Below are 25,350 nucleotides of genomic sequence, written 5' to 3' on the forward strand. Positions count from 1 at the left end.
AATATTAAATAAGTAATGCACATGTTTGACCAGCAGGGATGAGCAAAACAAGCACTCAATTTCCACTTCTTATACACACAGTCACACACACACAGTGACACACATACAAATACACACACACACACACACACACACACAGACACATCAAGTATATTAATAATAATAATATTATTATTATTATTATTATTATTATTATTATTATTATTATTATTATTAATAATAATAATAATAATAATAATAACTGACTATTACACTGACTCATTTCCTAAAAAGGGATATTTTCAACCTTCTGCAAGTAACGTCTTGGTTGCTTCAGTAATTTTATATATTTTACATTTGTTTAAAAAATTGTTTTTATTCTTGTGGCTTGAGAAGTTTTCATTATTTTCATTATTTCTTGGGCACTTTTATTCTGACAGAATGTTCCAAGGCTTTTTATATGTATTTGTTTTCAACGCTGATCTTTTCGTTAATGGCCTCAACAGCTGTATGCCTATAATCCCTTTCCTGGCTCATCTCGGTACATGCTATTGGATGAGAGGGCAACACTGTCAAGCACTGTCATAGACAAGTGGGAATCAGGAATTTCAGAACTGCTCTTTCTTGTTTATTATTTCTCTGTGTCTAAGAAAATATGGATGATGTCAGCTGAGCAGAAATAAACTAACAATTTAATCAAATTAGTTCTTTCCAGGAAAAACAAAAAGCGTGGCAGGTGATACCACTTTAACCATTCCTATTACTAAACACCAGAAATGCAAAACACAGGTCAGTGTGTTCACAGAAGTGACATTCATAATAATCAGTACTAAAGGTGACTGCTGCTACTACTACTACTACTTCTTCTTCTACTACTACTATTACCACTACCACCACTACTACTATTACTACTAATAAAAATCTAAAGTCTAAAAGCACAATATTTTACAACATAAGCTATCACTGTCTTTACCTCTGGCTCTTCTCTATCTCTAATTACAAAAGCAGCACTAGCAGATCACTACAGTCAGGCCTGCCAAGATTGACGATGACGAGTTTCTACACATCAACATCAATCACGGCGAGCTGTGGCGCTCCCTGTGCAGGAAGTGCTCTCCCGTGACTGCCGCGAGCTCGGTGGATGGCGAGGAAGAGGTAGAGCAAACCCAACATCTGCTTCTGCCATCTGGACTGGAGGAGCGCTTGGCAAGCTGAAAGCCCCTCTGCTAGGACTGTCTGTACAGATTATTGAAGGGGAAGGCTCCTGAATCAACATGTGTTTTACATCAGTGCAATGATCGGATCATCACCTGTCCTTTCAACTTTTTCTTCCTCCGCACATTAGACCTGCAATATCTATTTCTGGCTCTATCATTTTCTTTAATATCAAGAAAGAAAGGTTGTGATCACATGTAAAAGGAATATATCTTATTGTGGGCTAGGGTCAGGGGGATGGAATCGTCCACCTCCTAAAACAGAAGAATCTTACGTGATGTAAGCATTCTGGAAACCTTTTTGAGTGATAGACAGAAAAAGACAACACAAACACAAATACAATAAACCAGGTATATGAATAACTTTTTTACATTTTATTTTAATACTTAATTACACAATAACTCGCCATTGTCCATGGAGTATACGGGAATGCATATTTATGCTTGGCCTGATTTGACAGAGCTAGAGATCGGAAGTCTTATAATGTGTTAGCAAAAAACATACCAAGAAAGAGAAACCCTTCACAGAAGTGTCTTATGTTAGTAAGCACTTTATTTCTTGGATCCCATTTTTGTTGCACATATTTTAAACAAGGACAGGGACTTGCTACACACTTGATTAATTCAGACTCACATTCCAAAGCCTTCTCTGTGCTCTTCAAGAGGTCTGAGCTCAGTACTGACAAGCTTAAAGAGAACTGACAAAGAGTGCATCTGCAAATGCACTGAATCAAGGTAAAATCTGCTCTCCACCATTCTGCAACTTTAATCACTGCTTCCTCTAAGTCTGCAAGATCATGAAAAATAATCACCTGCCTCATTACTTTCATCTGGAAATCCAAATTTTGTTTTCTGAAAAATAAGGGGAAAAGGGCCTTAATATACATACTGAAATCCTAGTTTGGTGCTGAAGAAGAAACAAATCCTCTTCTAGCAGTTTAGTACAAGTCCATTTCCACCACAAAAAACAACACCTTGTAACATTGCATACTAGTGACTGTATGTATGCCTTAAGTATATTCAGAAAACATTTCCATCATGATTCAGTATTACATTCAATGTCGCAATTAAGCAATCTCCCAGCAGGGAGAACGTACAGACAGTTAAATACATTGGGGAATTTTATCACCGCAAGCAGAAGGGACTTGCCTGGATGGCTTCATTGTTTTTTCATGCGGCATAAAATTAACAAAACTGACACTTTATCACAATACATCCAATAAAATCACAAAAAGGCAATTTCTGTAGTAGAACTAGTGAATTATGTTCAAAGGTGTTAATTATCTTCAGATGAAAACTTTTTACGATGTACGAATGTTGGAAGCCTCCAGGATTGAATTCAAAGCTTTCGACTGTCTCCAACTATAGTGAGTATGGAGATCTAAATACTGAAGCACTGGGACCTTGTGGATATGAAGTAGCCAAGTCAAGTACAGAAGACGTCAGTGTGAGAAAGTATATTGCGCAAAAACAGACAGCATGGCCCCAGGAAGTTAAAGCCAGCAAATTAAAAGAAGTTAGTTCATTCCAATATTTTAAAGACAAGTCAATAGTCAAAGTCAATAAAACTCAGTAAGTAAGAAAGATGGGAAGGAAGGAAGAAAGTACATACACACCCATTCTTTGAAACAGTTATTGAACTATACTTTCATTTATTAATCACTGATATCTTTACAGTATTTGTTGAACACTGATACAGCCTGGATCAAAATGCAATATGACCCTTTGAAATATACAGAATTCTTCAGTTATTTATCTTGAGGATAAGAAAAGGAATGAAAAGGAACACAGCAACAACCCAGAAAATAAGAGATAAATAATGCTGGGATTGTTTTGCTTCCTTAGTCGTTAGTTACACTCACACAATATATATATATATATATATATATATATATATATATATATATATATATATATATATATATATATATATATACACACACACACGCACACACTTAGAGAAATGGCGTTCCCCGTTTCTGTCACACAGATCAAATAAATTTGACTTAACACACAATTTAGAGTAACACAAATTAAATACTTGTTTAGAGCCTCCAGGAAAGTTTACACTAGTAATAGATAATTGGTTTTGCCTTCCAGTGTGTCAACTGTTAAATACAGCAACTGAGCCTGAAAGCTCTCCAGACAGTATTACTGAAGACTGAAGTGTTATTAATAGGCTAGAGAAAGTGTTAATGCATTCTTTTCATACTAGAGTTTAGAAGGATTAGCAGAGCAATGGCCTGTATCAATGACAAACTCAGAATATGCAAGAACAATTGGAAAACTGCAGGAATCGGGATGTTCCAGACTTACTATCCACCCAAATATAGAGATTGAACCCATTCACTCCAAGCAACTCCAGTGTGCTGTTCTCTGTTCAGTGTTGTGTACTGTCGTGTCTCAGATGTCTCAGATGCCACTAGGGAAAAGACCCACTTTAAATTTAAATTGCTCTATGGGATTCCCTGTTGTTATTTTTTAACAGGAATAATGAAGCTCAGTAGGCGAGAATAAAGGAAATAAAATGAAAACTGGGTAAAGATTAAATAGTTCTCCCCCCTCCCAGGCAGAAAGAGATGAAGAATAGGTAATGGACATATGCACAGATGCCATTTTAGGGTGTGTGTGTGCTTGGACATGCATGAGTACTGTACATAGGATACTAATGTATAAGGCTTATTTGTTTTTTTAACTTCTCATTTATTTATTTATTTTAAGATATTTCACTACAATCAATTTTTCATGTTCATCAGAGATTACTCTCTTTTTCCTCAAAAAAAATAAATGAAGAACAGCTAATGCACAGGTAGTAACTACAATCCAGTATAACTAGGTGACTCAATTAACTGTACAGTCCACAAGAGATGCCTTTTCAATTGTGCCCTGTGTCATCAGAAAGTGCACTTCCACAGAAATTCAGAATTCCTGAAACCTGAAACAATCTTTAAAATATTTAGAAGAAGAACAAGAAGACGCCGAAGGAAGCGCCGACTGGAATAATTAGCAAAATATGTATTTAAAACATAGAAGGAGGATTGTTTGAAAGTACAGCCAGGAAACCAAAGAGAAGCACGCGAAGATATGCAGACAAAAAAGGATACCGCCTGGTCCCTTTAAAACTCCACCAAGTTTATTCTCCACTCAAAGGAAAAACAGCTCTTGAAAATGCAGCAGCAGCTTGCATTGCCTAAAGGTAATTCAAGTTACTGACTGCCTGAAGCCTTTTCAATGAGAGGAAACTGCTTTGAGGTAGTCCCAAGGGATTCTGAAGAGAATCTGCTCTGGTGAAAACACCGTCAGATTTTCAGGAAGAGTGGGCTGCGGTCCCTGGAAGTATCTGTAGACAGCATCTTATTCACTGTAGTGATTACTGCTCCACATCTCTTTGAATGGTAAATTAATTATCAATAAATTCAGCATTATAATGCAATGATCTGATATAGACTATAGTGAGGACAACCATAATTTACTATTCAGTACCTAATTAGAGCTGTCCCGATTTAACACAAAGGTGGCAGTAATTATAGAGCCAATTTAACATGTCTGCTTTAATGAACACTGACTCACATTCATGGCTGCAACTTGAAATGACCACATGTGAAAAGCTTAAAGCCCACAGTGAACAGTCAAGTTTTCCTTTCACGAAAACAGGATTAAACGCATTTAAGTACTAGTGAGACTCCAAAGCCTTTCTGAATAAAGATAAAGAAAATTAACTCTGGAGATTCTTAAATTGTAAGAATTTGAAGTGTTGTTCAGACAGTGTCAAAGGATTTGTAATAATCTCTTAGGCACGTGAGAGACAAGAAAATGGTTCAAGTTGGGAGAGTGAGGTTTCTAAATGGGTTAAGCACATTCTGTGGGTTTGAAGCAAATATTTGTGTGACATACTTACACCCCCCTGTGCTTAACAGGAGGAGAATTAATAATTAATATAATAAAAAATAATAATAAAACATATTTTTTTAAATGTGCTTGTCCTTGTTTTTTATTTAAAGGTGCTTTTTCGATTAGTTTTATGATCTACACCAAAAGACTACTGAAGAGACCAGCTTTAAGTTTGTCTGAATGTAGTACTGACTGACCATTTTTCTGAACATTTCAAGATTGCTGCCATGGTTCCCCACGAGTGTATTTCATGAATCTGAGCACAGACGTTGTCGAAGCTCACTGTTCGTGTGTATGCATGTGTGACTTGCAGCACTGCCTCCCCTTACCCATGCCACAAGCACACCTTGCTCAGACGTGAAACTGCTGCTGCCCAGATGAATGCTACATCTGCCAACAGCAATTACTCCCTTAACAGGAGCCCTGCTTGCAAACAGCAGCCTTTCATTCCATGGAAACAATAGAATTCAGATTTCGTTAGCCGGGCCACAGCGAGACCAGATGGGGCTGCCCAGATAAACCGGAAAGAACAATCACCCCTGTAGCCGAGGGCAGTGCTCATCTCTGGGATTGTGGTCCCAAACGCAGGGGTCAGGAACACAGAGCCTGTCGGAGGTGTTTGGAGACAACTGCCCAGCAGCTCTCATTTTATTACAAAGCTGTGCATCAAAAAACATCCAGCATTACTCTTCAAAGTCAGGAGCTCTCTGGAAATCCCTTCAATTAGGAAAATTATGTTCCCTGATGAATCCTTAAAGAGGCTATTTTAATAGAGTCTCTGACTGGTGTTAAATAAGTTAAATAATATATTATAAACTGGCTGACACTTAACTGAAAGGCTTCCGTTGTTCCCTGCAATGAGGTACGCTGGAAAAAATGTACAGTACACACAAAAAAATCCCATTACCCATTGTATTCTAGATTGAAATAAGTTCAATTAAAAGATGGCAAAATAAATTGAATTCTTCACTGGTATCAATTTATATCAGGCAATTTCTCTATCTACCCAGTCTTCATGTGTGTATGCAATAGTTAATATATAGGGCAAATAAATTATACAATAGCAGGAGGAAAGAAAATGTCTGGGGAGAATGGAAAGCTTACCTGTTAAAAGGCGGTGCAGCACACAATGCAATGGCATCGAATCTGTCACTCTTTGTCTCTGCTCAAAAGAACCTGTCTGCTTACCTAACCAATGATTGATCTGGTGCTAAAATACAGGCACAAGCTGACAGCAGAGAAATACTGCTCAGGGGCCTTCGATTAACTGGACTCACCACTTGCTGAAGGTTCAGGTTATTTGTCTTCCCATAGCAAAGATCCAGTAGGGTTATGGGCTCTTTGGTAAAATTTCTTCCAGACAATAACCATGGCATAGATAGGTTCTCCACACTGGTCACCTAGATGTACAGAACAGAAAAGTCAAGATGTTTTATCAGCATTACAGGTAGACTACAGGTTTCTTAACAGGTTTCAGTGGAAACTGTTTGTTTTAGTCCTTCCAGCTTTCCAACATTTTTTTTTTCTTAAGCAGGATAACTCATACATGTAACACCTATACAGGCAAGCACAAAGGCTCCTTGAATTACTGCTTCCAGCTTCCATCTTAGATATATATGGCTGGAAGTTACAATAGCGCTACTAATTACTGGGATAACTTACACAGGCATAACATTATAACGTTCTCTCCATAACGCTGACAGAGTTGTGCTGCTTTCTGGTGCGGCGCTTGCGAGCATTTGAAAAGCTATTCAATCTGGTGTGAAATTGCAGTCAGCAATCAAAATGAATGGGAACATGTAACAGAGGAATAATGCGAGAAAGCTTAAGTGCAGCATTTATCATTACAACAATAGATTTGGGAAGAAAGGGAAAGGCAGCGGATGAAATGAATATCGGAGCGCGCTTTGCACCGTAGTGGCTTTCTGAAAGCCGCAGACGGAAAAGGGCTGCAATTCAAAACAACAAAGGGAAATGGTACACATATTGGCATCTGAACAAGATACTGAATACATTGTAAAGATATTACAGCAATAATGTATGATTGCTTACATGTAAATGTACACGGTATCACCACATGACAACATTTATCATTAGAAAACAGAACAATGTCCCCCCCCACCCCCCATAGTAGAAGCAGACAGTTACTGCATGGGGTCTGGACTTCATGAATCCCCCGCGACAAGTCTCATCATCTGTCTCAATTGCAAGATGCACACAAATCCAGACTGCATTTTTCACTGAGCCAGAAATCACAGGCTTTTAAACCCTTACTGTACAGACTATGATTCCTCTTGGGAGTCATTATGAATTGTAAGGACTGGAGAAGGAACAGATTTGGAGGAAGTAAAGACATTCTAATTTTAAGATCCAATAAGAAGGAATCATTTAAAAAAAGATTCTTTCAGATCTAATCAACTAATAAGGGCAGCATATGGGTGCTACACAAGCCTGGGCTTTAAAGGTGCACCCAAGGCGTTCGTGCAATGCCATTATTAATCACACACTTGGCCTAAGTATGTTGGCACTGAGACACCTGACACTGTAGAGATGCACAGACTCTACTTTGTTTTAACATCAGTACCACATCTGTTTGTTTCTATCTTTTCAATGCAATTTACCCCAAAAGGCGCTGTCAGTCCGGCAACTGAAGTCTCCCCATGTTTGTGTGTTTATTTGCTTTTTTCAGCAGGGCTTTTTGCATTCCAATTAGTGACCTGGTTTACAACAGAATTAGGAGTCACGGCCTCATTATCGTGTTGACTCCAATTAATCAGCAGACACCCCTCAGGTATACCATTTGCATTTCAGAAGGATGCACACACATTAAGTACAGTTGGCGTGCCAACAGATGTTTTCCATTTGAAGGAGAATACAAGAAAGACACAGAACGTAGAAAGGCCATTACATCTCCCTGCTCCCCTTCATTGCCACTGCATCTCGAAACAGAATCCAATCTGCTCTGAAATAGTCCTGCAATATCAGAACTGACAACATAACTAGGTGGTGAGGAATTCATCCTGTTTCTCTGAAGAATACATCCTAACCTCAGTGCCAATTCTGACACTGCTTGGTTTCCAGTCTGTGGTCTCTAATCACGTTTCCTACACTCGGGAAAGAAAGGGTATAGAAATTGACATTTCCCATATTGATTCCTTTGAAGATTTTAAAACTTTGATAACCTTCCTCTAACCCCATCTTCTTGCAAAGCTGTAAATGTTTAGATCTTTCCACCTGTCCTTATAGCCGCTCTCCTTTCCCATGAGATTAGCATTGTTTCTGTGTTCTGAACTTTTTACCCTTTCATATTGTACTTCAAAGAAGTGTGGGGTGGAATGAACACAATACTCAAGGTGTGCTTTCATCAGAACAATATAAAACCCTGTCCAATCATTGCTAAACTTGCACTGTGAACTTAGCAATATGTCATTGTAAAATGGAAAATCACAATATTCATGAGGAGCAGTAAAATAACTTGTGTTGCAGTGCTTACCCATAGATGCAAAAAGGATCCAGGTTTTTTATTGTTAGAAAGCAGAGCACAGCATCTTTCCTTAAAATGCCCAATTGTCTACAAATATTCCATGTCATGCACATTATTCCCAAAAGGAAGGAGACCAGACATGAACCCTTTGTCATGTATGGTTTCCATTACCACTAGAGAGACATTCTTGCCTGTGACTGACCCCTTTGCAAACCATTGTGATGCGAAAGATGTTTATTTTAAACTGCAGACTCTGGCATAAACTAATCTGACTAGATGCAAGGAAACTACAAAATGCATATTTTTTGCATGTATACAAATGCTGGAATGGACTAACATTAAAGGCACCATGAAAGTTTATGACATGTTTGTTGCAATTGTGTGTCTGAATGAATAACTGGCAGTTAACTCCATGCCAATATGGCAAACAAATCTACATACTGCAGGACAATGGGGGCTGTGTGTGAAAAAGAGGCAAACAGTTATACTTCTCACACCTATCTGAACACACATGCATTATATTTTGATGAAGACACAGAGGAGCTAAACGTGGAGAGTTTGTAATTAATTGCAGATTGTGAATAACCGATTTAGGAGCTCTCCTGACTAACAGAATAGTATTCAAAATATCAATATAATATGTCCCAAAACTGCTTCCTTAAGTAGACAATTTATTGCTATGACGTGTAGCTTTAAAGTACTGATTTGGTCACTGAGATGATACCCATTTGTATAGTTAATTATCGGTCCAAAAGGCTTACATAACACAAAATTATGAAAAATACTTTTTAACACTCTGAAAGGTGATCCCAGTTATTCTATGGAATGAGGTAGACTCACTCACTGCCTCATCATTTCTGAGAGGAATTCACTGGCAGCCAGATCCCAGTTTGTAATAGAAAGACCATACAATGAGCACTGATTATGCCTTAGGCTCATGCATACTAAGTAGCAAGCCAGCACAGTTTAAATCTGTTAATTCAGAAGTCCTGGGGAACAGCTTTAAACTTTCAAATGACAAATACCCATCTTTGTCACTTAAATCATATTCAGTCTCCAGCTGTGGAGACTGTGGTCTTGGATGCAAGTGGCACACTACATGCCAAAGTTAATTCCCTGGAATATCTCAGCATTGAATCAGATAATGTTATATGCTCATGAGCCACTTAGTGTCTCTGGATAGCTGGGCCACAGACCCAGCCAGGGACTCGTATGTTTGAAGCACAAAAGCCAATCCACCTCATCTGCTGCATATAATATTAACTAAGCCACTTCCAAACAGCGACACAAACAGAAATTTGACAATGTGTTGATTTTCTGCTTGATTATGTGGTATGTAAAGAGTAGACACTGAATATTAAAGGCTGTGTTCAGGCCACCAAGGAAAATACCAAAGATGTTCATACTCAGTCCTGCGTAAACTGCTGTTCAGCTTCAGCAAATTGCAGTAATATTCCAGTAGCTGTATTTAGTTTTTGCATTTCTGACAATATTTTATTGCTTGTATTGCCCTATTCAGACAGACAGGGTTGAACAACAGTTCTGTGCTGCCATGCTGTAACTAAATTTGATACAATTTAAATAGAAATCTAAATCTATATCATTTTATGGGGGAAAATCCTGTAGTCTTAAAGCATAAAACAAATGATTCAAATGAACAGAATACACAAAAACAAATAAACAAGTTTAGAAAGATCGTTAGTGTAGAAGCTAAGGCAAAAGTGGATTTTGGCACATCGCTCCCCATAATGTCTTCAGACACATGGCAAGAACGCCTTCCAGAAGTATCCCATTTCAGAAGGTGTCCCTTTCCCAGCACCACTGTCTCAACCGCAGAATAAATACAGCAATGATCAATGGCTCTAAATACTCAACATGTGTCATATTTTGAAAAACTTAAAAGCAATGCTGCCATTAATCTTTTTATTTTTATTTTTATGCAGACAGTGACTCAGGCTAGCAATCCAAGTTAATTTGCCTGATTCCAACATTAACCCCACAGCAGCAATCCCTGTGTTTTTATTATTGGTGGCAAAACATGTCCTTGCACAAGGTCAGCAATTAATAGGAAAGAAGCCTCCCAGATAAACTGAGAGGAATAAATACACTCAGCAGAGTCCCTCACTGATCTGCCTTAGCCCCTCTAATTCAGTTTTGAAGCAGCTGGTTTTCCTTTACAATAAACATCCTAGTCATTTGTTTTCATTTTCCTCCCGCAGAGGGACTGTAAATCAGTTTGTTTTGTTGTCCATCCCCTCCAACTCCCTCCTCAAAAACAGACTATCATTGTAGTATTAAACTGTACCAGTTACTATGCAGTGCTACACAGAGTTGAAATCTCATCATACATTTCTAAAGGTTTCCCCTTTGCGTACCACAGTCGCTTTCCTATCCTAAACTGGTGACACACAAGCTATGATAAAAGCCACAGCCACTCTAGTGCTCACTGTGTTGAGCTGCCGCAGCAGGGAGGCCCAGGCCCAGCCCCAGGGGAACACAGCCTGGATCTGACCTGGTGATTTCCAGACCTCATCCTGGACTCTGCGCACAGACTTTTCTAGAACAAGCCACTTGGGAATCCAGCGAGAACCCACAAATAATTGTTTTGCGAATGCTGTGCATATGCTATGTGCATGGGTCTGCGTGATTTATACTTTCATGATTACAGCTGAGCACAAGACAAACCATTGATATTTGTATAATCCTAACACACTCTGGGAAAGTCTGTTAACTCAGGAGACACACCTTCAGGCACTGGGGGAGAGGGGGGTTAGACCTGAAGAGAAGAAAAAGAACAATCACACACCTAATGAGGGAGTACTCTTTTTAAAAGGCATGCAATTTGTACCCAAATCAGCACCACAGAATGCTTTCATGCTTATGCAACTGCCAAAAAGGAGCACCATTTCCTCTCCACTGCGGGTCTCCTTTCTCATCTGCTGCTGCCACTTTGTGACGGATGATGAGCTGACTGGAATGAGAGCCAGTTTTACACCTCCTGTACCTGTGCCAAGTTTACCATCTGGCATGTACCTCTGATCTACGCTGGTGCAACCACTGCTCCAGAGACCCATCTCCCAAACTCTTTCTCAGCAGGCTTGGGATCAGCCAGAAAGCTGTCATGTAGAAGCTAGCAGAGGTGTGTGTGTGTGTGTGCGCGTGTGTGTGTGCATGTGCATGCGTGCGTGCTTGTGTGTGGTGGCGAGTAGGGAGGATGGACATCTATTTTTGTATGCTACCTGCCAACCATCACCTGAGTATTTACATGAAACAACAGAAAAAAAAGAAGACAAATACCAGAAGACACTTTGATATAAAAACTTGACAGCAAGTACCACTGCTCCATTTATCAAAATCAAATGCTTTGTATTACCCACAGTAATTCTACACTAGGACATTCTCCAACACTAAAGGTGACTGACAGCTAGAAAATGTTATAAATAAGTTAAGAAAAAACATTGACCTTAGATTATTAATTTTATTATTGCCATGTTTTAAAAATAGTAAAGGTGAAGCACAAAGATGGCAGGAAGTTAAGTTTACTGAGCTAAAAATAAGAATACATGTGTTTTTAGTTGCAGAACCTTTGACACTAGAAAAAATATTAAAATATTTTAAAGTAATAAACATACATTTGTTCAAAGGGGACGAAATAAGTTAAAGAAGGAGAAAGAGAATAAAAGATCCCCTGGTACCCCCCAACCCCAGAGTTATAAACTTAGCAAGACTATTCACACTGCAAATCAACGCCTGCTTTACGCACCCAGCGAGTGAAACTCCATCATTGTAGGTTGTGCCCGTGCCCGCGCCCTTGGGATTGGCAGAGAGAAGGAACGTCATGCTGCCAAATTGTGCCTGGGGGCGTAAGAGATCAGGCGAAACAAAAAGTAGAAAATCACTGAAATGATCCAGTGGGATGACCAAAGGCTGTCCAGCCAAAACTACTGAATATTTAACAGTAGAAACAAAACAGATTTACCCTGTTCTGGACAAATCCAAAACACAGCACCCCCTTTCAGGAATAACATCTCCTGGACAGTTCTTGACACTACCACTACATGTTGTTGGGTTTCTAATCAGATATTTGTTACTGAATCGCTGAAGCTTAATATTTATGTGCTTTCTAAACAGCCTGCCATTTACATTTGAAAAGATCAATTATAGTGCTTTGTATTCTGTTTCATTTGAGTGTGAAGAAGGGGTTAATCATTAATTCAAAATGAATAATATAATATTTTCATGAAAAAAAGGAACAAAACGATGAGATGTCAGGCCAACTGTTAAATAGTTGATAACAGCTGTACAATCTGAAAATGAATATACTGTGAAGGTTGTAATTACTCCCTTTGCCTCTTTTTTCCCCCCAATGTAATAAAAGACCAATTCTCCTTACTTCTCTTCTTGACTTCAGCCAAGACAACACAAAGCTTGGTATTTGCTGTATGGGAGGAATTCCCAAGTGATCAACCAAAAACTAAAATCAGAAAATGTGTTGCTCTGTAATGTCACTTATGAATGAGGGAGGTATTTGCTGCAGGCCAAATTGCTTACTTACAAAAACTAGAAATACAAATGTAAATATGATTAATGAAATAAAGAGAAGGGTCAAAGACCCAACAGGACAATTGAAGCTGCCAATAATGCCAGTGGAAATATTACATTTGTGCAAGATACTAAGATATCATACAGAAAGTATACAATATATTCTTGTACCTTCAATAAAAAAAAATATATATATATATATATACACACATGCAAGTCCTTTTTTTTTCTTTAAGTAATATGTTCTAAACCTGAGAGTAGCACGAAAGACAATCTTTCACCCTAGGGGTTCTAATGACATTTATAAACCACTCAGGCTTGGTGAACATAGGTTACTGATGTCAACCAATCCCCCTCTAGTAAATTACAATCTAGTATCTTCTTCACAGGTAATATTGCTTCTTTCCAATTCATACAGTCACTGCTACACTGCCCTGCAGGGACCCTCATTACAAAAGAAAAAAAAAGTGCATCTTTGCTCTACTCCCTGGTCTTTCAGAGGCCCGCAATAAAATATAAAAAAATAAAAATAAAATAACAATATCAAACTCTGGACAGTATGGAGGCACAAAAAACATACTCACTCACACTTTCTCTCTCTCATACACACACATATATATGTACACACAAAGAAACACACACACACATACAAATAAAAAGAAACTGTGGATATTCTTGAAAATCTGATTATCCCCCCCATACTCCTTTTAACAAAGGGAAACCTGCCAAAGGAGCATGATCAAATACCTAAAATCCAGTCAATTCTCTATGCCTAATATTGACTGTGATGGCAGCAGCAACTCAGCCATCCTCAATTCTTTTTCATCTTTTAAAGATTTATCAGGCTTCTTTGGCATTCTTTGAATTTCCATAGACAAAGAATCTTGGTTTTGGTCCCCCCTCACCATTTAATTATCTCAGAGGTGCTTATACCCTCATTTAAACAAAAACAGCACAGCAGGACTACTGAGGATAAAATACCTTCATCAGCCCCTACACATTCAGTATGAAACTCAAATAATCATAGTGTGCATTTTTGTTTACAGAAGTGAAAGTCATTGAAAGAACGCAACCTATAACATTTACAACCTAGTGAAAACATTTACAAAATCAGAAATGTACAAGTATTAAATGAAATAATAGCATAATTGAAAGACACAGTAAATGTAAATAGGGGCTTAACCCATTTGCACTTCTTTTATACAAAACATTATTTGAAGCGCAAGTTAAAATTTTACAAATTTTATTTCTAGCCAATATAATAGTTGTACAGCAGGGATGGATAGACCTTTTTGGTGCTTTTTACTATTGGAGTTTCTATGGAGATAAGAAAATCCCTGCTGATCATTCCTGGAAAGAAAGTGTAAAACAAGTTTCTAATTATATCTAATTGGTCAATCTTGATAAATATAAAGAAAGGCATGTTAAAGTGGGCTCCAGAAGTTGGCTCTTCAAGCAGTGCATTAAAAGCAATCTGGTTTATTTTGCCACTTGCTCTGGTTTCTGTAGAAAATGCTCGCTACAGTTAGCTCTAGTTTGACCTTTAAAAATTTATTTCCCAAGTGCTGCAGTTGAATAATCTTTTATGAGGTTTGTAGACAAGATAAATGTAAGAAGACAAGATAAATAAGGGAACAGTTGGCTCGGGGGGAAAAAGTACTTCTTTATTCTGCAGCAATGTTGCAGGACTCCCAATCGATTCTCATAACTGAGAACCAAGTCTGAATTTGGATGTATGCAAAGCGAAAGGTTCTTGTATGTTCCTCAGTACATGAAAGACAGACAGCGCATGCACGAGCCCCATAGAGCAGCTGTTCAAGAGCACATCTACAGACCCATCTAACCTCTCCTTATCACACACTGCAGTTCAACCAGATAAACTGAGACCACAAATTACATGTTTTCTAGACCAGCTAGCTGAGAGAAATGCGAGCCAATAAAAACACTTCAGAAAGGATCTTTTTGTTGGAGTACTTTTCTTGCATAGAAAATAGAAAACACAGACATTTCCCCCGGGCTTTAACCCTGTGTCTTCAGCACACTTCCACAGTAGTGTTTTCTTACATGAATAAGACTAGTCTTCCATAAGCCTTTTTGGCATTTATTTGTTTATTAAGAAAACTACAATTTGGTGACACCTTCTGGAACAAGCTGACACAAGTGCAGTACAGCTCAGCATCGGACCAGGAATTTCTTTGATCAGAACAGCATTCTCCCATGCTTTTTACATTCTGCTATTCACTGCAGAAATGTGTCTGATCAGACAGATGCATTTATGGACAGACGGTCAGACTTAGACAGAGAGACAGACAGGCCTGACAGATATAGAAGATAACTCTAAACTGAGTTTGTATTAAAGCTGAAAATGCTTGTCTACAGCCATCCAGGAATAATTTGTCTTTGACTTAAATTAATATGCTTTTGTTTTTCATTAGTAGAAGCTGAACTTCACAGAGTCCTGTATAGCTCAGGAGAATACTTTGTGAGTCATAGTCAACGTAGTCGACACAAAACAAATCACTGGCAGGTTACAGCTAGGTATGCTATGTCAGCAGATTTGAGGTTGTAAAAATGTATTTTAGCATAACATAACTCAGTGTTAAACAAAAGAGAGAGACAGAAAGCTCATGAAGCAAAATGGAAGAATAGTAACCTTAGACAGAACAAATTAGGTTTGAAATACGTTACTGCAATTTTATTTTTCCTTTAATCTAATAACCACCTCGCCTCTGTGAGGTAATTACAGCGATCCACACACAGCTGACATGGTACAATTCTGGCTTCTGTTCAGGTTCAAGAGCAGGTCTGCTTTTGATGACTTCCAGACAAAGGGCTGCTGCGTACAAGCAATTAATCCAAGCAATTACATTTTATAGACACGCTCAGAGCCCAAACCTACAACTCTCCAACTCCTGTGCCCAAAAACCTACACACCTGACCCTGGTAACCTTGGACTTGCTGCATTTCACACTGATCTTCAGCTATTTAATTTTATACCTCGTGCACACACTTACTTTAAACGAACAAACATACATCCATTTGGCACATGTAGCACTGTCATTAAAAAGCTTTTTTTATTTTTCAGTGAATTATTTTTTTCAATATCTTTCTTTTGAGTTTTCCACATGAACATAAACCAGCTTCACAACTACAGCAAAGAACGAACAACCAAAGCCAGTCTTAAAGGAGATGAACAAATCATGTATTCATAACACAGATGCCTTGATTTCTGAACTGTATAACCCTGAAGGCATCTAGGGCAATGAAACAGTCTTCAATGCAAGCAGAATAATAATTTATTTATTTCCGATAATTAATTATCAACTGAATTCACAGCTATGATTCCCCCAAAATTGTTTTTCTCTTTCATTTTTTTAACATCATAACAAAGGAGAGATTGCTGGCTCAAATGTCCTTCTTGAATTCCAAATTACCAACATAAACTAAGCATCATATGCAGCTTATAACTTTGTATCAAACAGCAGCTAGCCTCACACACAACCACATCAAATAATTTTTGGTATTTAATATATATGAGAAAATGGGACCACTATTAAGTCTTAAATCCAACTATTACATTGCCTCTTCAACACCCCTATTTAAAAAAATATATATTTTAAAGGTGTGGTTTGATTAGAAATGTAACTGCTCGGGTTCCTCAGGAGAGAGCAAGTAAGTAAAATGCTATGTGGTATTTTTATGCTTCACAGCCATAAGTAAATTCGATTACATTACATTTTATCTTCAAACATTTAAAATAAGATAAAACAGGATACCACAAGTTGGACAACGCTGTAACTGGACAACACAAAGTGACATGACAGGTATCGCAATGTATTTCTTGAAGGAACAAGCTTCCTATTAATAGAAGTGATAAACAAAAATAAGAAAGTAATCATGTTAGTGTTGTTCATTCCATACTACTTGGCAGGAGTCTGTAGCAGTCATCCTCATCACCTTGCACAATGAGCACTGCCGTAATAGCAACATACCATTATGATTATTACTTTTTTATGTAAAAGGCACACAAAAAATAAAAAAAAAAAATTTTCTTTTGGTCTCAGTACAAATCTGTGGGCTCTTTGACGCAGTGTGTGATTTTAACAAGCCATAACATTTATCTGATGAAACCCAGATGGAGTAGCACCAGCAATCCCAGCACAAGCTGCTAGCCAAATAAGGCTCTTCCCTCTCCACTCAGATGAGAGAATGTGAAGCAACTGAAGGTTAAGCCCCCGCTCACAAACTCTCCAGGCGCTGCTAGATGTCCTACGATTACACTGACCCAAAGAACCAGTTGCTATTTCGGCGCATGGAAGCTCGCTATCAAAAGTGCTGTGTCTGAATGTATGTCCTGATTCACAGCTAAGGGAGTTACCTGTGTTGTCGGCATGTATGTACAATAGATACTTTCACATCAAATCAGGAAGAAGTAGAAATGTGTTATAGGTTTCAAAACAAAGAGACTAACCAATCCTTACGCTTAAAAAATTATTACAGTACAATACATAATAGCAAACAGATTTTACTATTTTAATCAGAAATGCAATGATATGGATGGTTGGCAGGCAAGAAGAAGCACGTTGGTCCAAAAAAATACAAACTTTCTCGCCTGAGGAGCCAAACCTCACTGAGAGGCAGATCTAGCGCTTGTCACACAAACACAGGCGCAACGGCAGGCAGACGTGGTGAGAATTATCTGGTTAAAAACGCAGACAGAGTGGCAGACATATAGAGTGAGTCTTGCAACTGAGAAGCAAGTGTTTGCCATTAGTGTCATAAGACTTTCTGCAGATTCATTGCTGCATGCCCCATCCCCCGCGCCCCCAAGTGCCCCATTTTGTGGAACATACCCCACTGAAGTGCTAACCACTTGGCACACTTTGCATCCCCTACATCAAAGAGCTGTGTATGAATCTGCATTCAGATGATGATGGATGCATGTTTGAGTCTGTGCAGGCCAATAAATAAAGGCAGACAAAGTTTAATAAGCCTTGAAAACACAGACCAAATTTTTTCATACGAGCTGCAATACCTTTTGCGTGCTATTATCTCATGGGTAAATAGTTACGGTGAAAGTAAGGTCTCCCAGAGCCACCAAGACCTCCTCCTGGACAAAAGGAGGAATTGCAGCATTGTTTGACTACTCAAATACAGTGCAGGTGGAGGGATAAGTGGTCATATATCACGGTTACAAACTTCAGTAACACTACAATAAATGGGCCAAGATTCCTAATCAAATCCTTCATGAATAACACAGGATAAACACATAAATAGCTCATCTTCTCAGCTCTAAAGTTCATCTTCTGTACAAGCCCCAGCTCCAGGACTAGTCTGTAACCTTAATCCAGAAACCTGACCCATCTATCCATCCATTTTCAAGACCTCTTATCCTAGAGAGGGTCCCGGGGAAGCCGGAGCTGATCCTGGCAGGTATAGGGCGTAAGGCAGGATTACACCCAGGATGGGACACCAGGCCATCGCTGGGCAACACACTCACACACACACACACACACCTACAGGGCAATTTAGTATTGCCAATGAACCTAACCTGCATGTCTTTGGACGGTGGGAGGAAACCAGAGTACCCGGAGGAAAACCATACGGACACGGGGAGAACATGCAAACGCCACAGCGCTAAGCACAGTGCCACTATGCCACCATCAGAACCCTGACCCAGGGTTATTTATATGTATGCAATTCATGAAATAATTAAATAGAGAATCCATGGCCATTACTGTGAGGTGTGACCCACATCTTTATCACAGATCGAGCATGTGTATTCACAGCCTTTCTGGTTTTGTTTCAAGAATGTCAGAATAGGGTCACCCCGGTTAATTGACAAAGAATTCACGATGAACATGACGCAATGCTGTTCTGCTGTACTGCTGCTCTCATCCACATGCAAGAATTAGGTTCTGACTCCCAACGGAAAGATGTGTTCCACCCAACCAGCACAAAGGAGGAATGGTAGAGACAAAAGCACCACAATGTGACAATGAGGATGTAAATATTATCCTGTAAGTCTAAAAAACCTGATTGTTCTGGATTGTTTAGAGAGCAGTGCCAAAGCTGGTCAGTAGGGAGATTTTTATAATTACAATGAGTAGTCAGGCACGAGATAATGCATCTAGCTGGTGCCTGGTAGTTTCAGACAAGAGGAAGGTTATTGCACTGTGTTGCAAAAACAATAACACTACTGGCAAGGGAAATAAAGGAAATTACTTACTCTGGATGCTTGAAGCTGGTCTTAGTACAACAAAAGCAATCCATGCACACTCCTTCTCTCTATGTCATTTCACTTGACTAGTCTTAGAACCACATTCACCATAGATGGCTGGTGCAATTAATCAATTAAGAGCATTATGCGTGCTCCACTCAGCCGTATTTAAACTTGTCCGACATAAATCAACAAACACATTTCTAATAAATCAAGACAGGGGTGAGGGACTAGTGGGAGGCAAGAGAGCCCTGGAGAGCAAGGGTTCCAGCTTTGGGGTTTGATGCACTTAACACAGCAAACCCATTGTTGGCAGCTACTTGTCTTTTGACTTGCATGACAGATGGTTTTTAAGTTTAAATTAAGACTGATGGGAAATTGATCATAATATGAAAAGAAAAGGGCAATTTTGCACTTACTAAACAGCTGCTGCAGGCAGAAGTCTTAGCAGGGGGTGCTGTGAAATGTTTCTTTTAATAAATTGTTTGACTTTATTTTGTTTTATTGAGGTTTATTTTTTGGGTGTGGGGTGGTTATTTCCAAAAAGTGTTATGCACACCACCCCTCAGAAAATACAGTATATATGGTGACGTGGCAGTTTTCCTTTGGTTACACAACACATTGATTTTGCTTTGCTATGGTTTTCATCTCTACCATGATTTCACTATACTTACTAGCCTTGGATTTCAAGTAATTTAAAGATCTGGTATTTGTAAGAGGTTGCTGGCCTGCTCCACTGAGAATAGGCCTTCCCCTCTCAAATTGCCCAACACGTTCTCCCATGTTTTTTAGTGTCACAATGTAGGGCATTGCATTCTCTGCTCAAATGCTTGTGTGCATTACTGTGAGAAAGAGAAAACCACCAAGTTAAGTCTATTAAAGATATGAAACAGTTCTTATTGATGGGAACAGGAGCTCACACAAAACAGGATATCTCTCAAGATGATCCCATTACTTTGTTCTGACAGGTATACAAGATTGTCTGTGAGCAAGCAAATGATAAAGTGCGTAATAAGGCCTTGGCTATTATTTAACAGGACTTTCTATCACTGTGGCATGTTATTAGCTAGCAGATAGAAGTGTTACATCATCCTTGGCTCCCAATTCAACAGAGAACCAGCAGGCAATGGGGGGTGGGGATAGTGCACTGCCAGATACAGTGCGATAACCAGAGACAAAATAAGTCAAGGCAAATAAATTTCCCAGCAAAAATACACCTCCTATTACTGCACACAGGAAATCCATGACATTAATGGAAACAATCAGCTTGTGTTCCCCGAGCTTAAAAGGTTACAAGTATCTGAGGCATGAAGGATCACCATCTCCTTACAAGAAGTGGAGAACACTAATTTTTTGTGTGCAAACAACTAAAAACAATGAAACAGTTGTTTTCTGAGAGAAGAACATTTACATACCAAGTAGCTGTAGAGCCCTGTTGGTTTTGAGCCTTCTGGTGTTTTATCTCATCACAAGGGTAATTAAAAAAATCCACCAAACAGTAAAGCACATTTGAGAAAGTTCACACGCCTGAAGCTTTTTAAATCCGGTACAGCGGGACATTACAGAGGGGACACGATCAGGTTCCCTAATCACGAATGCTGAAATACAGGATGTAAAAAAGCCATGTGAGGGCTAGTAAGGTTTTTAGTCGGTACTTTGATTGGACTGGCATAAATGCCCATGCTTGTAAATCTAAAGGTCTTTCACAGTTCCCGTTTACGTTGTTCCCACTTTCAGTGGCATGCGCCAGTATTTTAATTTATATTAGGCATGTTTGATTCATTTCTGTTTGAAGCAAGTGTGAGATAAAGCTGCCTTAGCAGATGATACTCAGCTGGCACTTCAAAGCAGATGGAGAGATGCCTTTCAAAAAACAGTTCTAGTTAAATTCTGAAACATGAAGGGGTTGAAAAAATAACATTTAAACCAGATATGTCCCACTAATCCAGATGAGGAGGTTGGAATACCAGTGTTCAGCATGAGAAATTCTATATATGTTAATGGGAGACAGATACATATATAATATTGTCTGGTTATTAACTTTATTCTGATTTTTTCCTAAAATTGTCCAAACAATGCTGCCATCTTTTACCTTCAGATTTAAGGATCGTTCACTGATCTTTTTCACCTTTGCAAAATACTAATTCAGGTTCTATTTATTGGAAAATGCTTACTAGCCTATGTATGTATAAACACACACACACATACTGTACATATTATATATCTGTAGGTAAAAAAATATTTTCTTGCTAAAAGTGATCAAAAGTCCTGAGCTCTATTTCCCTTAACTGCCGTACCTTGTTGTTTCTGTGCAGTTTCTGCCTGATCTCTCCACACGTCTCAATCAGCTGGGTGAGCTCTGGCCGTGTAATGGAGACCTCTGGAGAATAACTCTCAACGCTAAGTAGTGCTCTGTTTGAGAAACAAACAGCAGGAAAACACAGGTAGGAATTACAGTGCAATCTAGAAAATCCATGATGCACAATAAGCATTTATGAATGAAAATCTATATGGATTCCAAGACCCTTAAAATAATATCATACTTCATACTTTCAAACTTTAATACACAATGAAGATTAGTTTATTGATTTTGTTTGTTTGTTTTCTTGAAAGGAAGTTCTAGGGAACTAAGAGTTTTTTTAACTGTCATTTTACCAGCTAAAGAAAGTAGAAATATTAGGGTAGATATTAATAAAATACATAAGTTGACAAATTCGATTAACAAAGCACTTTCCTGAAATAAAGAGATAGTTTGAATCAGAGCCGTGACTTGATCGCATTTTTTTATTTTCGTTTTTAGTTTTTTTAATGCTGGTAATCACTTCACTCACTTAGTTATAGACAATAACTAAATTAAATTATGTTAAATAGAAGTACTATAATACCAGTGATTATTGGATTGCAATGCTACAACACCCACTGAGCTCTTACACACCATGGAGTTTATTATCCACCTTATCATTTCAGCTCATCACCCACAGAGAGCCACATAGGAGCCCAGCCACAGCTGCCTGCCTCGCAGTGCCCCGGCCTGGTTCAGTGGAGTATGCAGACTGAACCAGAAGTGTGAGGAGTTTCTAAACATCTTTACTGAACTGAAGACACAAATTAAGTCTCACAGGATAGACTTGCAGACAGGACCCAAATCAGCACTAAGCACCACACAGCAAAGGAATTTTATGGGCTTTATAGATGAGAATAAATTAACTCCTCACTCTCCATTCATCTTGGGTCCGCATTATTGAGGCTTTCAGGAGTTTGGACAACCCCAATAGACTTTTCCTGAAGGTAAATGGAGCTTATTGGGGCCTAGAATCGCTAAGGGAACGATGACACAGCCATGAGGACAAGGCCACCAGGTCAAATGAGCCAAGGAGCTGCTGCAGGGGTGGTGTTTGGGGTGGAGGAGTGAGGCAAAGCCACAAAGGCTGGGAAAGTGCATTTTTTGCCAGGTCTACACTAATGCTGGGCCAGGCGGAATCAGGTGCGAGAATGGGGTTGTCCAAACTTCAATTTAAAAATCGATTCAAACCCTTAACACTGACTTCATGGTCCACAACAGTGTGTGACTTCTTATATGCTTATTTGCTGAATGGAGAACCAGCCAAACTCCAGCACTGGAGAAGCGCTTATTTGGATCCACATTCTCAAAACATTACTGTAATCGTTTACAGTTTAACTGAGAGAGGCGTTTCCGAGCAAATTCAAGTTCACAGTATGCCAAACACACATCACAGCTACAGCTAATTTAGGGAAGCTGTTGAAGAAATACCTCAGTCTGTCTGTGAGGAAACCAAGAGCGTTCTCCACCTCCAGACTGCGAGCTGCCTGTGAGCTCAGTCCTTCTGCCAACAGGACCACCTGCACGCATGAAAAGCATTATAAGCAACAGGACAAAATACATCAATAGCACTTAAGTAACTTTATCAGAAGAAACAACATTCAACACAATAACGGTATGTACTACATATATAAATTTGGTAAGTCCAATTAAATGTAATACATTTGAAAGAAAAAGACAAGTTTAACTACATTGAGGACTGGATCAAATATGTCGCTTTTAGGATGTGCAATACTGGCCATTTTAGACCATAACATTTGAATATAACGCCTCAAAAAAGAAATCTCAACATGTTGCACCACAGTGTTTTTACACGATAGGGACACATTGAAAACCCTTGTATACACTCGGCTTACAGTGCGCCTAAGTATACCCACAAACATATCTCACTATCTCTATGGCATACTGGAAAATTCCAGCTATAAAAGAACAATATCCTTGATTATTAAAATATGGCAAATATACAATGGCAGCTGTATGTTAGGCAGTTTGGGTTTGCTGTGCTTGGCAGTCCCTGCTGCGGCCAATTTGAGTCAACATGAATCTGCATTAAAACCATGCATGCTCACCACACTCCCTGCTGCATTCTCCAGGATGTTTCGCAAGAAGGCAAGAACCCATCCCTTTGTATCTAATAATATACATACATTAATTTGGGTCGATTCAACGTTTCTCCCTAGCAAGGCTGATGCTGAACAATCCTCTTTTATTCACTGAGAAACTGTAAGTAAGTGGCTCCTTTAAAGCCACAGAAACTTGAATGAGTACCGTTTATTACAGAGAAGTTTAAGTCCATAGGATGTGCTGAGTATTTCCTACCCAAGAGTCATTAATGCTGATGCTTCCTTCTGAAATACTGTAAACTAAAGTGTAAAGGGTGTAGAACCTCTTGCTGTACCATAGTAAAATATTTAGCTTTCTGTCACTGTCCGAAGTTTCCATTATGTTGCGATAAGCCAATTGTCATGGTGGAAAACAAATTACTAACCCCCAACCTGAGCTCACAGAGGCCTGATCTTAACCTCAGTAAATCTTCAGTATGGTCATTTTCATTGATTTCATTAAAACAGATTATTCTCCGAGTCAGCTAAAGTCAGCTAAAGCAGATGTGGTCTTCATTTTTTATTGTCATGTTTTCACAATGTACCTCTGCACATCTGATCTGTCTACCTGGATAAAACTGAAAGGTACACCATTGTAACAAACATTTTGACTTGTTTTCTTCATTTTATTTTAGCTGGTTTGAGCGTAAATTGCTACACAAATTATAATTAGTAAGCAATGCAAATGCATGGTGATCAAATCAAATTTGGTCATGCTGTATTTTACGGACCAATTATTTGAATTTATCAACTTATCTACTAATTATTGTTTAAATCAAATGTTTGCCAGAAAACAGCAGAATTTAAAAGATTTGAAAATGTACTTCAGTCTCAATCGGCTTTGTGTTTTTAACCTAATCCCAGTCCGAGTGACATTCAGATAATTCTGGTGGAGACGGTGTTCATGTTGTGCCTTGGACAAACGGCTCGTTCTGAGATGAAGCAAATAAAGGACTCATCTCTTGGGTTCTACAAATAAGTTCACATTTGATTGGACTGAATCAGCTTCCCTGGTTACCTGTCTCTCCAGCTGCATCACCTGAGCCTTCAGCAGGCTCACACGCCTCTCCTCAAATGTCTCCTCCTTCCCTTCCTCCAGAAGCTGTTGATACTGAGCCCTGTGTTGAGAAAGCAGAAGAAATGCTGTAAAGAAAATCTGCCCAGCATGGCGGTTATAGGCGCACCGCTGCTTTACCTCAGTGTTAAGTCAAGAAGCAATGTCAACAATCGCCAAAGTTCTCCTTTTCTTTTGAATCCACTTTTAGACAACAAAATCTGTGTTCTCCTTAATTTTTAACCAGATTGCCTTTGAACGGGATCTCTGGTTTTCCAATACGGAAAACAACCATTTACTTTTGATATACATTTCCTCAATGTATTAGAACTGGATGTAGTCAGACGTTTTACAAACACACTGCAGACCTTTTTTGTTTTGTGAGCCATTAAAGTGATAGATTTTGTTTTTCCACCTGCTAGTGGCTTGGGATTCTTCCCAAAGCGAGTTACCAGCTAAAGCCGTGTTTGCAGAAGGTTTGGGTGCCTTTGGGGCCTTTAGAGAGGTGACTCATGAGAAAATG

At 38.8% G+C, this 25,350-nt stretch overlaps 1 protein-coding gene across 2 annotated transcripts in view; it reads right to left on the reverse strand.

Moving 5' to 3' along the window:
- LOC136755431 (alpha-internexin) overlaps positions 1-25,350 on the reverse strand; it is an 84,240-nt gene that overhangs the window by 23,666 nt on the left and 35,224 nt on the right. For both annotated transcript variants that reach the window (XM_066712007.1, XM_066712008.1), the window contains 4 exons: positions 24,792-24,891; positions 23,103-23,191; positions 21,628-21,742; positions 6,362-6,484 (listed from right to left, as the gene is read on the reverse strand). In XM_066712007.1, the coding sequence (XP_066568104.1) occupies positions 6,362-6,484; positions 21,628-21,742; positions 23,103-23,191; positions 24,792-24,891 (427 nt within the window). The remainder of the gene's footprint in view (positions 1-6,361; positions 6,485-21,627; positions 21,743-23,102; positions 23,192-24,791; positions 24,892-25,350) is intronic.

This window comes from Amia ocellicauda, chromosome 8 (genome assembly GCF_036373705.1).
Source record: "Amia ocellicauda isolate fAmiCal2 chromosome 8, fAmiCal2.hap1, whole genome shotgun sequence".
In the NCBI taxonomy this organism is placed as follows: domain Eukaryota; kingdom Metazoa; phylum Chordata; class Actinopteri; order Amiiformes; family Amiidae; genus Amia; species Amia ocellicauda.